General features: G+C 39.2%; 1 protein-coding gene across 2 annotated transcripts in view; it reads left to right on the top strand.

The window, feature by feature from the left end:
- The window catches only part of HEATR5B (HEAT repeat containing 5B), a 109,406-nt gene that overhangs the window by 41,026 nt on the left and 52,725 nt on the right, over nt 1–15,655 (top strand). For both annotated transcript variants that reach the window (XM_014588914.2, XM_014588915.2), the window contains exons 19-24: nt 956–1,115; nt 1,898–2,087; nt 4,884–5,053; nt 7,596–7,740; nt 12,622–12,861; nt 13,582–13,833. In XM_014588914.2, the coding sequence (XP_014444400.1) occupies nt 956–1,115; nt 1,898–2,087; nt 4,884–5,053; nt 7,596–7,740; nt 12,622–12,861; nt 13,582–13,833 (1,157 nt within the window). The remainder of the gene's footprint in view (nt 1–955; nt 1,116–1,897; nt 2,088–4,883; nt 5,054–7,595; nt 7,741–12,621; nt 12,862–13,581; nt 13,834–15,655) is intronic.

Below are 15,655 nucleotides of genomic sequence, written 5' to 3'. Positions count from 1 at the left end.
GCAGTCAACTACATGGGAGTCCAACTATATGGGAGTCCAGCGACATAGCCATTATGCTAACTGCTTGTTCCTGCTAGCATGAGTTTTAAGCTACCAGATCCAGAACTCGAACTGTGGTTGACTACCTGGGAGTTTAGTGACATAACCATTATGCCATCTTCTGGTCTCTAGTATATATAGATTTTTTTTTTCTTTTTTTTTATGGAGAGGTTTTTGCTGTAGGGCGTGTTCACTCACCAGAAAGAGACAGACAGAGAGACAGAAAGTGAGAAATCACCCCTCAGAGGGGATGGCCATGCCGCAATCCCTTCTCCTCCATTCTCCTCTCGAGATCTTGGGCATGCATGCACACGTGCCCGGCGTGAGTTTTAAGCCACCAGGTCTGGGACGCGAACCGCGGTCGGCTACATGGGAGTCAAGCGACATAGCCATTACACCAACTGCCGGTCCCTGATATATATATTTCTTAAGGCAGAAAAATTAGCCTACTTTGAAGGAATATATTGTATTTATCAAGTTATGTGATATTTCTTAGGTAAAAGATTAAATCTTTTTGTAATTCTGTGACTACAAATAGCTTTTAAAAGTATTTTCAAAACCAGTTATAAAAACTATTATTTTAAAAACAATGATACATACAATATTCAAATGCCTCTTGCCTTTTGAAAGAATAGTTGATACTAAAAACTGAGAAGTTATCAGATTTTCTCTAAAAATAAAATAGGCTTATCCAATGAATTGTATGACTTTAAATTAAAATTCCAACTCTGGTTAGGGAGTAGAAAGGGAAGTAATCATGACTGTAATCTTTTCTGATTCTCAGAACAAATAAATGCCTTTGTGTGTGTGTGTGCCCAAGTGTGTATGTACACACATACATGTGTGAGTTCTTCGTAAGCTTGTGATTACCCAGGAAAATAGAAAAATCAATCCCTGACACATAATCTGTTTTTAGGTTGAAATCGGCTCGAGACGTCGTCTCTAGGACTGGCCATTCCCTGGCTCTTGGTTGTTTGCATCGTTACGTTGGTGGGATAGGCTCAGGACAGCATCTGAAGACCAGTGTCAGCATTTTACTGGCTCTGGCACAAGATGGAACATCCCCTGAGGTCCAGGTATAACACTGATTTTCTTCTAATATAAAATGTTTAATATTGGGGACCAGCAGGTGGTGTGGTGGTTAAGGTGCTGAACACTCCCACATGGCCGACCAGGGTTCGAGTCCTGAATCTGGTGGCTTGCTTTCTCACTTCCTCTCTCTCTCACTCTCACCCTCTGTCTCTCTCTGGTCAAACTAAAATATAAATGAATGAATAAATAAAATGAAATAAATAATTTTTAAAAATGTTTAATATTTTTAGGAAAATTATTTGCTCTATAAACTGATAATAACTGATAAGTTATTACAAAAAATGTATTAGGGTCTTTTCTTGTCTTTTTATGAGTCTTATTTGTAATAGCACATAAGAATTTATTTGTCTTGATCTGAGAATTTAACCTGTTCACATATATTCCTCAAACATTTATTCTTTATTTATAATTTATTATTTTGTACATATTTTTGTTTTCTGCGTTTGTTATGTAGATCAGGTTTTTTATTTTCCAAATAACTGTCCTCTCTCTTTTCTAATACTCTAACACAGATCCTACACCACTGATTGAATCTTCCAGTGTACTCCTTAACTTTTCTTATTTTTTTACTTCATGTTTTAAACATAAAGTAAATGTACTGCAGTGAGGGTCAAGAGTGTGTGTGAAAATATCCTATTGTCTTGATTTGCCACTTTGCATTGATGTGCCTAAAAATATTAAAAGGTATATGCATGTAACAATTCAGTATACTCAATTTGGTATACTCTACTCCTTACAAATAATCTACTATTCTATTTTTTTCTAGACTTGGTCTCTTCATTCACTTGCTTTGATAGTGGATTCTAGTGGCCCAATGTATCGTGGCTACGTGGAACCGACATTATCCCTAGTTCTTACCTTGCTGTTGACAGTCCCACCTTCACATACGGAAGTCCACCAGTGTTTGGGTAGATGCTTGGGTGCTATAATAACTACTGTTGGCCCTGAGCTACAAGGTAGGTAAATTCTTAAATTCAATCTTAAATTTGAAAAGCTAGACAAATAATTACTATCTATTGGCCTCCTGAATGTCACCATCATAGTGCTTGAGGAAATTTTGTAATAATAATAGTAATAATCACTATGTATGAATACTTAACGATTTACGAAGGGCTTGGTGCTCAGCTTTTGACGTGAGCTGTTTTCTTTAATCTCTACAACAAACCTAGAACATGACAGTTTTTTTATTTTATAAGTTTTGAGCGAAAAAAAATTCATAAATGGAAAGTTTACTTGGAGCCCCATGAATATAAAGGTAAAAACAGAGTTACTTCTGGAGTGCCACCCGCTTGCCTTCATGGACCTTTGTGTCATTTTTTTTTAACTCTAAAGATCAGGAACATACTTCGAAAAGCCACTGCCATAAGATAAATGAGACCTCATTTTTCTAAGAGGAAACAAGCTCAAAGAAGATAAGTGACTGGCATAGAGCTTACAAATGGCACATTTAGAGCTTAGAGCTTACAAGTGGCATAGAGCTTACAAGTGGCACATTTACCATTTTAAAGTCTGTTATTAGCACTCAGTTCTACTAATTCTGCTAATGGTTAAACACTCAGGTCAGCAAATTCTTGTGAATATATCCCAAATACATAAACCACTTTCAGAGTGTTCCCTTTTCCCCTCCATCATTAATTAAATGTTTTCACTGGCTTTGGTATAATTTACAATTCCTCGGGTTATGTAAAGAAAAATGAATCCAAACATAGACTTGCAAGACATGGCTTGTATGAAAAGAAAAAGATGTCAAGAAAAGAGGGAAAGGAATGCAAGAATGGAGTGAAGAAAGTTGGAGACTGCAAAGGCCAGTGTTGGTGCTGGAAAGAAGTTGAAAGAATACAGATTCTGTGGTGATCGTGTGGATTTTGCATGAGAGGATTAATAAACTCAAAATTTTCATCTGGGGAAGAAAGAAATCACTTTGTGTGGAGCCAGCGAGGGCGTAGTGGCTAAGGCGCTGGACCCCCACAAGGCTGTAGTTCAAGCACCGGACCAGGAGGCTTGAAACTCAGTGCTGGGTGCTTGTGCATGTGTGCCCAGAATCCCAAGAGGAGAACGATGGAGAGCAGATTGTGGCATGGCCATCAGCCCCTGAGGGGCGATTTCTCACTTTCTCTCTCTCTCTGTCTCTGTCTCTCTCATAAGTGCACATGCCCTATAGTAAAAATCGCTCTTAAAAAAAGAAAGAAAGAAAGAAAATCACACTGGACATGTGTGTGTGCATGCCCAAAATCCCAAGGGGAGAATGGAGGAGAGGGAATACAGTGTGGCCATCCCCCCAGAGGATGATTTCTCTTTTTTGGAGAGGTTTTTGCCATAGGGGGTGTGTGCTCACCAGAAAGAGAGAGATAAAGAGACAGAAAGTGAGAAATCAGCCCCCAGGGAGGATGGCCATACCGCAATCCCTTCTTTTCCATTCTCGTCTCAGGATCTTGGGCACACACACATATGCACCTGGCGTGAATTTAAGCCACCAGGTCTGGGACTCGAACTGTTTTCAACTACATGGGAGTCCAGCAAACTAGCCATTACACCATCTGCTGGTCCCCATAATGTCTTACTCTCCCTTTCTCCATTTCTCTCTCTGGCAAGTGCACATGCCCCATGGCAAAAACCTAAAAAAAAAAGGTTAGTAGGAAACGTGTACTATGATAAAACAGTGCATGGATTTTGAAATTTTTTGCATTAAAATAAGCTTATATTATAATTCCATAAACATTTCAAAGTCCTCTGGTATTTTTCTTTTTTAGAGAGGTTTTTGCTATAGGGTGCGTGTGCTCGCCAGAGAGACAGAGACAGACAGATAGAAAGCGAGAAATCACCCCCTCCCCACCAGCGGGATGGCCATGCTGCAATCCCTTCTCCATTCTCCTCTTGGAATTTTGGGCACGAACACACACACAGTGTGAGTTTTAAGCTGCCGGGCCCAGGATTCAAACCACTGTTGATTATGGGAGTCCAGTGATGTAACCATTACACTATCTGCTGGTCCTATCTCCTGGTATTTTACAAAAGGAAGAAGAGAGGGAAAAAGGGTCTTAAGGAAGAATACTAGGAACAGAAAATAAATGATTTAGACATGTCTGTCTTGGACTCGGTATAGGCTTGCAAGCATGAGGACAGTACCTTCCTCCTGTGAATGTCGTAGGAGTATGAAGAGAATGAATATGTGCCTTTGATTAAGCATAGGTGTTTATAAAGCATTTTCTGAAGCAATGATGATAAGGTAATGCATATGAAACTAGATTAAGTCTTACGTGATTCTCTGATTTCCTTGTTTGGTCTTTATACGCATATGAAATTTATTTTACATGAGTGAAAATCTTAGGTCACTTGGCAGTTAAATTAGTATGTGGGCAGTATGTGATATTGCTGTGTATTTTCCCTGATTATCTCTGTAAAAATCGTCATTAATCTTACTAAGAAAACAGGTTTCGAAGTTAGTATATTATAAAAGAAATGGTAATATTGGTTGAACAGAGAACCAGGGAAATCATTTGCTTATAAAGCAGTGATTGTAACTTATCAGAGAATAAATAGAAATCTAGATAAAGCTAAGAGAGGTACATCGTTGTCATCCAAATACAGTTGTGTTTTGAAATCATTTCTATGGCGATTGTAGACTTTTTGCTTTTGAAACAAATCTAAATAATCATTGAGAGGAGGAGTTATTTAGAAGATAATTGTTTTCTAGGAATATTTTTGGTGATACTAATATAACAATTGTGTTTTACATTCTCTTTTGCTACAAGGGAATGGAGCGACGATTTCTACAATCCGTTCCTCTTGTTTGGTGGGTTGTGCAATAACCCAGGACCACTCCGATTCTCTCGTTCAGGCAGCTGCTATATCTTGCCTTCAGCAACTTCACATGTTTGCACCCCGACATGTCAATCTGTCTAGTCTTGTTCCTAGCCTTTGTGTAAGTATAAAGCTCTTTCATTCGTTCATTTATTCAGGGAGCCCCCACATTTCTTTCCCAAAAGACCAAAATGCACCAAAACAAAAAAATTATAAGTTTTCTGGATTGTGTATTCTGGGGTTTCTGCTTCAGCAGTCACTTCATAATTACTAATTTTATTCATTGTTTTTTTTTAACCTATTAGGAAATATTTTGATGAGGTGTTTCTTGGCTAAGAATGCATCACCTTTTTCAAGTCTTTCCCACTCAGAATTTTATTTCCTAAAGCTTAATTAACATTTGAAGATCTACATTACAGTTGCTCATTTAATTATCAGCAGATTTTTTTTTACTTGCTAGGGTGCACATGTACTTGCCAAAGAGAGACGGAGAAAAAGAGGGCAAGATGGGACCAGCAGTTAGTGTAATGGCTATGTTGCTGGACTCCCATGTAGTTGACCGCAGTTCAAGTCCTGGACCCGGTGGCTTAAAATTCACACCGGGCGCGTGTGCGTGCATGCCCAAGATCCCGAGAGGAGAATGGAGGAGAAGGGATTGCGGTGTGGCCATACCCCCAGGGGGTGATTTCTCGCTTTCTCTCTCTCTGTCTCTCTCTGGTGAGCACACACGCCCTATGGCAAAAACTTCTCAAAAAAAAAAAAAGGGTGGGGGGGGAGAAAGCAGCTCCCATTGGGATGTGTTCAGGCTATAATCCATTCTTCATTTATCTGTCTTGTTGGGATTTGGGACACGTACACACAGGCACACCCAGTATGTTTCTCAAACCACTGGACTGAGATTCAGACTGCATGGTTATCTACATAGAATCTGGCTCCCTTAACTAGTAGGCTACGGGCTGACCTGATTTTTTTTTTTTAAGTTTATTTCTTTCTTTTATGAGAAGCAGAGATAGGCACCCTCACCAGTCTCATCACACTGTGATCTCTGCCCCGGCCTCCTCGTACCAGGATCTCAGGTGTGTCCTGATCTGCCCAGTGTGTTCAGATCAGCCCAGAACCTGGACCCTGGCCTTCTGCGTGGTTCCAGCATCATGCAGTAGTGTCCTACCACCTGTGCTTCCGTAGCTGGGCCCAATGCTGACTCCTAAAAAGAGAGTATTCAGATTTTTTTTTTTTTTTTTTTGGGAGAGATTTTCACTGTAGGGCGCATGCGCTCGCCAGACAGACAGAGAGAGACATAGAGACAGAAAGCAAGAAATCACCCCCCAGGGGGGATGGTCACGCCGCAATCCCTTCTCCTCCATTCTCCTCTCGGGATCTTGGGCACGCACGCACACGCGCCCGGCGTGAGTTTTAAGCCACCGGGTCCGGGACACGAACTGCGGTCGACTACGTGGGAGTCCAGCGACATAGCCATTACGCTAACTGCTGGTTCCCAAGAGAGTATTCAGATTTTTAAGTGCCAAAAAGTCTAATTTCGCAACTCTTCTTGGGAATTTATGCTTACTTGATTTTATTTTTTTCATTTTAATAAATACTCTGCTTTCTATTCTTACTGCGTGCTTTGCTTCCTAACTTTTCATTCACTACATGTGGTCTTCATGTACTTAAAAAATTTAGATGACTGTTCAGGAAGACCATGTGTAAAGTAAGGTGTGCAAATGACAGGCTGGCCTATAGCTTACTGGTTAAAGGAGCTGGACCCCATATGGCCAGTCATTTGGTTGGAATCCCAGCCTCAACAGCTTGAGAAACACACCACGCATATGTGCATACATGCCCTAAATACAACAGGATGGAGAAATAGAGGAGAAGGGGTTGCAGCATGACCACTCTCAATTATGGGGTACTTTCTCCCTTTCTTTCAGTCTCTCTGTCTTTCTCTAGCAAGTACATGTACCCTCTGAATTAAAAAAAAGTGTAAAAGACAAAAGATCCAGGGCCAGTATGTGGTATGGTGGTTAAGGTGCTGAATTTTCACGTGACTGACCACAGTGTGAGTCCCAGACCCAGTGGCTTGAAAATCATGCTGGTGGGGACTGGCAAGTGGTGTGGTGGTTAAAAGGTGCTGGATTCCCACTTGGCTGACTTCGGTTCGAGTCCTGAACCTAGTGACTTGCTTTCTCCCTTTCCATTTCTCTCTCTCTCTGGTCAAATTAAAAACAATAATAATAACAAAAGGGAATTAAATAATTATTTTTCTAAAAAGAAAGAAAAAGAAAATTATGCCAGCATGTGTGCATGCATGTCCCAAATCCCAAGAGTAGAATGGAGAAGGGATTGTGGCGTGTGGCATGGCCTCACACACACACACACACACACACACACACACACACACACGCCTCGGGGGGGGTTGATTTCTCGTTTGCCCTCTCTCTGATGAACGCACACACCCTATGGCCAAAACAAAAGCAAGACAGAAGGTCCTATGGATTTCATCTAAGTATTTTCTATAAGCTTTCAAGCACAGATCTTGAGACAGTTATTAACTGAGGTACTTAGATGTAGAGCCTCTTCACAAGTAAGGAATACATATTTACTAGGCAAGTGAGATCAAAGAATTGCAGCCTTTTTTCAAGTTGTGAAATTGTTATGCTTTATAGGTTCACTTGTGCAGCTCCCATTTGCTACTTCGACGAGCAGCTGTGGCATGTCTCCGACAGCTGGCACAGAGAGAAGCGGCCGAAGTGTGTGAATATGCCATGAGCCTCGCAAAGAATGCGGGGGACAAAGAGAGCAGTGGCTCCAGTGAGTTATGCTGGTCACGCTACTTCCTTTTCGTTTAAGTGCTTTTATATTCGTAATGAGTGTTACTTATCTTGTTTATGTATACATTTTAATTTTCTTGTTTTTTTACATTTAATCACTGTTCATCTCCACAGCAAAAAAAATGGATCTTCCCAGCTTGCATGTACTGTATTTATCAGTGCAGTCAAAGTCATTACCGTATGCATTATCCACAACAAATAAATGGATATTGTTAATTAATTTTAAATAATTTTTTATCTTATTTTATTTTATTTATTATTGGTATTATTTTTAAATTTTGCTATAGGGCATGTGTGCTCACCAGAGGGAGACAGACAAAGGGAGGAAGAAAAAGAGAAAGAAAGTGAGGAAGCAAGCAGCCAGGTCTGGGTCCAAGACTCGAACCACAGCCATATGGGAGTCCAGCACCCTAACCACCATGCTACCTGCTGACCCTGAGTATTATTTACTAAATAACATTTTCATGTTGAGATGTGCTCAAGAGTCTTATTTTCTTAAATAAAACCATTATCACTTTTAAAATTCCAGTGTAATTTTCATGGTAACACTGAGTTTTTAGTTTTTAAAAAAGTGGAGCTTAAAAAATGAGTAGCATTGGAGCTGGCAGGTGGTGTGGTGGTTAAGAATGCTGGACTCTGGGACCAGCAGTTGGCGTAATGGCTATGTTGCTGAACTCCCATGTAGTAGACTGCAGTTCGCGTCCCGAACCCAGTGGCTGAAAACTTACACAGGGCGCGTGTGCGTGTGTGCCCAAGATCCCGAGAGGAGAATGGAGAAGAAGGGATTGCAGCATGGCCATCTCCTGTGGGGGCTGATTTCTCGCTTTCTGTGTCTCTGTCTGTCTGGAGAGCGCACGCACCCTATAGCAATAAAAAAAAAGAATGCCAGACTCCCACATGACTGACAGTGGTTTGAGTCCCAGACCTGGCAGCTTGCTTTCTGTCTCTCTCTCTTTCTTTCTCTCTCTCTCTCGTTCTGACCCTCTCTGGTCAAATTAAAATAAATAAATAAATAAAATGAAATGAAATAATTCTTAAAAAAAAAATGAGTAGCATTGGGGCCAGCAGGTGGCATGGTGGTTAAGGCTCTGGACTCCCACACAGTCAACCGGAGTTTGAGTCCCAGAACTGGTAGCTTGCTTTCTTATTTTCCCTCTCTCTTTTTCTCTCTTTCTCTGTTAAATTAAAATAATAATAAATAAGGGGCCGGCTAGTGGCATGGTGTTTAAAGGCGCTGGACTCCGACATGGCCAACCATGGTTCAAGTCTCGGACCTGGTGGCTTGCTTTCTCACTTCCTCTCTCCCTCTCTCTCTCTCTCTCCCTCTCTCCCTGTCTCTCTCTGATCAAACTGGAAAATAATAATGATAATAATAATAAATAAAGTTAAAATAAAATAATTTCTTTTAAAAATAATAATAAATAAAATTAAATAATTCTTAAGGGAAAAAAAGAGGAGCATTTAGTACCAGAATACTTCTGCTATCCCTTAAGGGATGTTGCTGTAAATCACTAATAGACTTCTAAAAAGAGGAACTATATGTTTTAGAGACACCTGAGAACTTCCTGATTTTGATGATAGTTAACCTACTGTGATACAATTTTTCTTCTGACAAGGTAAGGCCAAAGCAGCCAGCGAAACTATGAAATGTCAGGTGTTTTGGTAGCAAAAGGTTGATCTTTGCTTTCTTTAGTTCTTCCTACTTTTGGAAGGTTTTAAGTATAGCTTGTATTAATAGCTGGTCTTCTGATCTTTAGGGACTAAGTGGTTTGGAAACTTTTTAAGACTTTAATCGACAGAGATATTTCCCTATTATGAGAGAAAATTTTTATTTAGGAAAATTTTCCAGTGTCTACAAGCTACTTGATTACTCCCAAGAAAGATACAAAAATAACTCCAGTTTTAGCATAGTATAGTAACAGCTCTAGTAATAGACATACCTATACTATAGAGTAAATGATGTTTAGTATAGAGCCAGCAGGAGGCTTGCTGGTTACGGTTCTAGATCCCACATGGCTGTCTCCATAGTTTGGGTCCCAGACCTGATGGCTTGGGAATCGCTTTGGGCCCTTGTGCATACATGTGTGCCCCAAATCCTGAGAGGCAAGCAGAGGAAAAGAGATTGTGATGTGGCCATCTCTCCTGGAGTGATTTCTCTCTTTCTCTCTGTCTCTCGGTGGTAAGTGCATAAGCCTTAAGGCAAAAATCTTAAAAGGAAAAAAAGAAGTAGAAAATTTTGACAGTAAGCATTATTTTTGGGAGAGAAAAGAGGAAGGAAAGTAATTACAGAACTCTTCTGAATACATAAAAGATTTCAAAACTTGTATATGTCAGTCCCATAGTGAAAATTGAAAGACAAGATAAAATCTTTGCAAAATATACTTACTTTGTTTTATTAATTAATTTCACTTATTATTGTGTGTTTTTCTATTTTCATGTTTTTGAAGTTTTATGAGTGTGTTGGGAGGCCCTAGGATCACCTGGGTTCGGTGATTCACTTGGAGGAGTTTGCATGTAGTCACGCTCATGACTGTTATCTATTGAGGCTAAGAGACACAGAGCAAAATAAGCAAAGGGAAATAAAGTCCAGAGGCTCCCAGGCCCGAGGTCCAAGAATCCTCACTCTGATCACGTAGGACTCAGCTAATTCCCCAGCAAGTGTTGTGACGTGTGAGTTTTTGTCTACGAGGGAAACTAACTAGAGACTTAGTGCCCAAGGTTTTTACTAAAGGCTGGTCCCATATATTTGGTCGGCCTGGCATGTAGCAAAAGCTCCGATTATCAGGAGAGCCAGTGTTCAGCGTAAATGCAGTTGAGGCACAGTAAGCCACATTTACCAGGGAATACCCCAGAAATCGAATTCCCAGATGCCAGCAAGGGCTAACCTTGCAATTAAGACTTACTAAGGTAGTCTCAAACCTTCTATGTCAGCTATTTTCTGCACATGAGCGGTATTTTATAAAACTAGAAATATCAACAGATGAAATATCTTTAACCTACAGTGATTAAATAAATGCCAGTTATTGTAATCACAAGATGACATTTTTCTTGTATATAACTGATCAAAATTTAAAATAATGATTATAATCAGTGGTGGGAAAGGTATCAATAATAGAGAAATTTCATCCACTGCTGCTAGAAATGTAAAGCCATACAGGTTTTCTGGACAGTTTTTTTGCAGGATGTTTCCAAAGTTATCAAAAGGTGCTTCTCCTTTGACCTACCAATTCCACTTTTAGAAATTTAGACACAGTAGTTAATCAATTAATGTTCTCCTTTTAAAAATAATTATTTATTTTTATTAATTATTGTTATTTTTTTAATAGTGCACATATACTCACCAGAGAGAGAAAGAGAGAGAGAGAGAAAGCAATCCTCCAGGTCTGAGACTTGAACCATGATCAGCCATGTGTGAGTCTAGCATCTTAACAACCATGCCATGCCATCTGCTGGCCCCAGTTAATGTTCTCTTAAGTCACTGGTTTTCTTTTTAAAAAATTATTATTTATTTAATTTTATCTATTATTATTATTTTGTTTGCTTTGGTACACATGCATTCACCAGAAAGTGGGAGACTGAGAAAGAGAGCGAGAAGGAAAATGAGAAAGCAGGCCACCAGGTCTGGGACTCGAAAATATTCACCATTTAAATGGGAAAAACTAAACAACACAAAGCCCTAATAGGTATAGTGCCTAATCCCTTCCTATTGTTGTCTTGGAAACTTCCTTGCAAGTTTTCCTACTGTATTAGATTTTCACTCCTCACCCTAACACCCGCCACCCCCCAGAGATTTTTGCTATAGGGTGCATTTGCTAGAGATAGAGAGCAAGAAAGTGAGAAATGACCTCCTGGGGGGATGGTGATGCCACAGCCCCTTCTCCATTTCCCTCCTGGGATCTTGGGTACACACACACACACACACACACACACCCCTGAAATGAGGTTCAAGCTGCCGGTTCCGAGCTCAAACTGCGGTCAACCACATGGGAGTCCAGTAATGTAACTAACCATTATACCATCTGCTGGTCCTCTATCTTAAAATTGTACTCACTTTGGCTATCTTCCGCAATTTTCCCTTGTGTATAATCTATTTTACTGTATCACTTTGGAGTGATATAATACTATATAATAATATACCTATTTTATTGTATCACTTGGGAGTGAATACAAGAATACAATAAAGTATTGTTACTTTTTGTCTACATCCCTCTGTCTTACCCTCTTAGAGTTCAGAGAGCTCTAGATGTCAGAGCTCCCAGTGGTACTCATGCTTCAGTCTGACAGTGGTACTATTAATACTTCCACTCTTTATAAGAATAAAATATTTCCAGATGAACCAAGGAATCTAACCACTAATTTCTAAATGGTGTACCACAATATTACTTTTTGATCATATGTTTGTTGAAAAGGATTGTTTCAAATTTTATTTATCTTTTAGGATATGTTCTACTCAGTATTTGTGTTACGGCTTTATAAACTTTTAAAGACCTGAAACGTATGACTAAATACATTTCAATTTGTTCTAACAAATATACTAAGTTTTTCAGTTCATCGAACATATTTAGAAGTATATCTTTTTCCCACACTTTTTAAAATTAGAATGGAGTGTTAATTGACTGTTCTCCGGAGATTGTTTATAGAATCTCAATATAATCCCTCTTAAAGATATGAGTTTAATCCTATTGTCAGATTAAGTTCTAATCCTAAAAGTATATAAACCAGAGCTTCATAGTTAAATTGTATTTATAGCTGATTTTGTCGCTTTTGTGAATTTACACGTAAGCGTTGGTCCTTAGCGTAATTGTTACTTGTAGCATATAATAAAAGCCATATAAGTTCTTCTGTAAAAATTGCTTTTCAGATGTCAGTCCTTTTGCACCCGGGGTTAGTTCTCGAAGCGATATCCATTGCCGGCACCAAGGTGTTAATATAACAGAAACTGGTCTCGAAGGACTTCTTTTTGGAATGTTAGACCGGGAGACAGACAGAAAACTGTGCTCTGATATCCATGACACTTTGGGACATATGCTTTCATCGCTGGCAGTAGAAAAACTCTCCCATTGGCTAATGCTCTGTAAAGATGTCTTGGCAGCTTCTAGTGGTACGTATTAAATTCGTGTTCTTAAAATAATAAAGATGTTTTTTTTCTTGATCTATAGAAACAGGCATACATACATAAATTTAAGCTTACATTTAAAAGTAATAATAATTTTTAATCTAGAAATCCCTGTAAAGTGGTTGAAGATTAAGTTACTTTACAAACTAATGAACTTTCCATAGTTTTTAGAAAATGTCTTTCAAGGTATTTTGAAAGTTCAAGCTGAATTTTCATGTAAAAAAATTTCCAAGTTGCTCTGTAGTATAACATAGCATGTAAAGCTGTTGAAATAATAAATATAATTTACATAAAAGTAATTTTAAAAAATTGCTGTAGTGCACAGGCTCACCAGAGACAGAGAGGGAAAAACCACCCCTCCCATAGGGGGTGGCCATGCCAGAGTCCTTTCTCCTCCTCTTCCACTCTTCTCTCAGTGTTTTGGGCATGTATGCACATGGTGCCCATCATGATTTTTAAACCTCTAGGTCCAAGACTCAAACCATGTACTTGACTATGTGAAATTCATCTGCCTTTTCTTTTCCTTGGTTTTTAACTTTTTTGTTTGTTCGTTTGTTTTTAAAAAACACTTGCCCTTTTACTGTTTTCCAGAGTGAAGGTTTAATTTTAAAATTTCTTTATTAGAAATTTCCTAACAGCAATGCTGTCTAAATCATTATTTTTGCTGTATGTAGGGTTGTTAAATACTCTTTATTTTTGTAACAGATATGAGCACTGCAACTCCATTAAGTAGTGGAAAAGATGAAGAATCTGAAAAGAAAGATGAGATGGATGATGATACCATGTTTACCACACTTGGTGAAGAAGATAAATCCAAGCCCTTTGTGGCACCCCGCTGGGCCACTCGGGTGTTCGCTGCTGACTGCCTGTGTCGGATCATACATCTGTGTGAGAATGCAGACCAGGCCCACTTTGATCTTGCCATGGCACGCTCTGCTAAACTGCGAAACCCTACAAGTAAATATAAAATCAGTATTTCTTTTTCCCAAAGCTTTTTTTTTTTTTTTTTTTTGGAGAGGTTTTTGCTATAGGGCGCATGCACTCATCAGAAAGATAGAGAGAAAAAAGAGATAGAAAGCAAGAAATCACCCCCAGGGGTATGGCCACGCCACGATCCCTTCTCCTCCATTCTCCTCTTGGGATCTTGGGCACATACGTACACGCTCCCGGTGTGAGTTTAAGCCACTGGGTCTGAGACTCGAACCGCGGATTGGCTACATGGGAGTTCAGCGACACAGCCATTACGCTAACTGCTGGTCCCCCCAAAGTATTTATTTAAATAGAATTATTTATTTATTTCCATTCGTTATTATTTTTAATTTGACGAGACAGAGACAGAGAGAGAAAAGGAAAGCAAGAAAGCCAGCCTCCAGGTCTGGGACTCAAACTGTCATCGGCCATGTGGGAATCCAATGCCTTTAACCACCATGCTACTTGCTGGCCCTGTTCTCAAAGCATTTTTATAAGTTTCAAATATTTTACTGTTATGTAGCATGCTTTAGATAGTGCCTCTAATATAAATTTTTCTCCTATCTTTTACCTTAGTTTTTTGTTCCTTCTGTATACCCTCCTCTCTGATCCCTATTTGGAAGATAGGTTGAAGGTGTTCCAAGGATGAGTATGTCTATGTCTTAGTCTTTGCCCTCAGGATAATGAATGCTGTAACTACATTTCCTTCATACGTTGTCCTAACTTTAGCACTTCAGTGTAAAAGACATGGGAAAACTTTAAGGTGCATAAATACAGTGAGCTTTGCAGACCCTAGCCATGAAGGTGTCAGAACTCATGAATTCCATGGCAGATTTCAGACTCTCAAATTTCAGAAATGCTAGTTAGGTCATTTTAGAAAGGGGAATATTGTTTGTTACTGATACCCTTCATTGCCTTTTCTCCCTTGTAATCATTTTATACCACACGTACCCGGGATCAAACATTGTAGTGCATTTATTAAGAGATCATCAAGCCCAGTATCTTCGTGTTACGGTTGAAGAGACACAAGAAGCTGCAAGAGGTGATAGAGTAACGGAGTTCTGTGTTTTGTTGTCTCTTCCCCACTCTGTCATTTTTTAAATGCCTGAAGACACATTAGATATATTAAAATAAATTAAAAATGCTGATCAGGTTATGTTATTGTATATAACAAGCAGCAGAGCTCATAATTATTTTAAAAACAGAGGGGGCCAGCCATGGCTCCCAAGACTCAAACCATGTACTTGACTATGTGAAATTCATCTGCCTTTTCTTTTCCTTGGTTTTTAACTTTTTTGTTTGTTCGTTTGTTTTTAAAAAACACTTGCCCTTTTACTGTTTTCCAGAGTGAAGGTTTAATTTTAAAATTTCTTTATTAGAAATTTCCTAACAGCAATGCTGTCTAAATCATTATTTTTGCTGTATGTAGGGTTGTTAAATACTCTTTATTTTTGTAACAGATATGAGCACTGCAACTCCATTAAGTAGTGGAAAAGATGAAGAATCTGAAAAGAAAGATGAGATGGATGATGATACCATGTTTACCACACTTGGTGAAGAAGATAAATCCAAGCCCTTTGTGGCACCCCGCTGGGCCACTCGGGTGTTCGCTGCTGACTGCCTGTGTCGGATCATACATCTGTGTGAGAATGCAGACCAGGCCCACTTTGATCTTGCCATGGCACGCTCTGCTAAACTGCGAAACCCTACAAGTAAATATAAAATCAGTATTTCTTTTTCCCAAAGCTTTTTTTTTTTTTTTTTTTTTGGAGAGGTTTTTGTTATAGGGGCCATGCACTCATCAGAAAAA

This window comes from Tupaia chinensis, unplaced genomic scaffold (genome assembly GCF_000334495.1).
Source record: "Tupaia chinensis unplaced genomic scaffold, TupChi_1.0 Scaffold000317_1, whole genome shotgun sequence".
In the NCBI taxonomy this organism is placed as follows: domain Eukaryota; kingdom Metazoa; phylum Chordata; class Mammalia; order Scandentia; family Tupaiidae; genus Tupaia; species Tupaia belangeri.
This window is presented reverse-complemented; position numbering and strand designations above follow the sequence as displayed.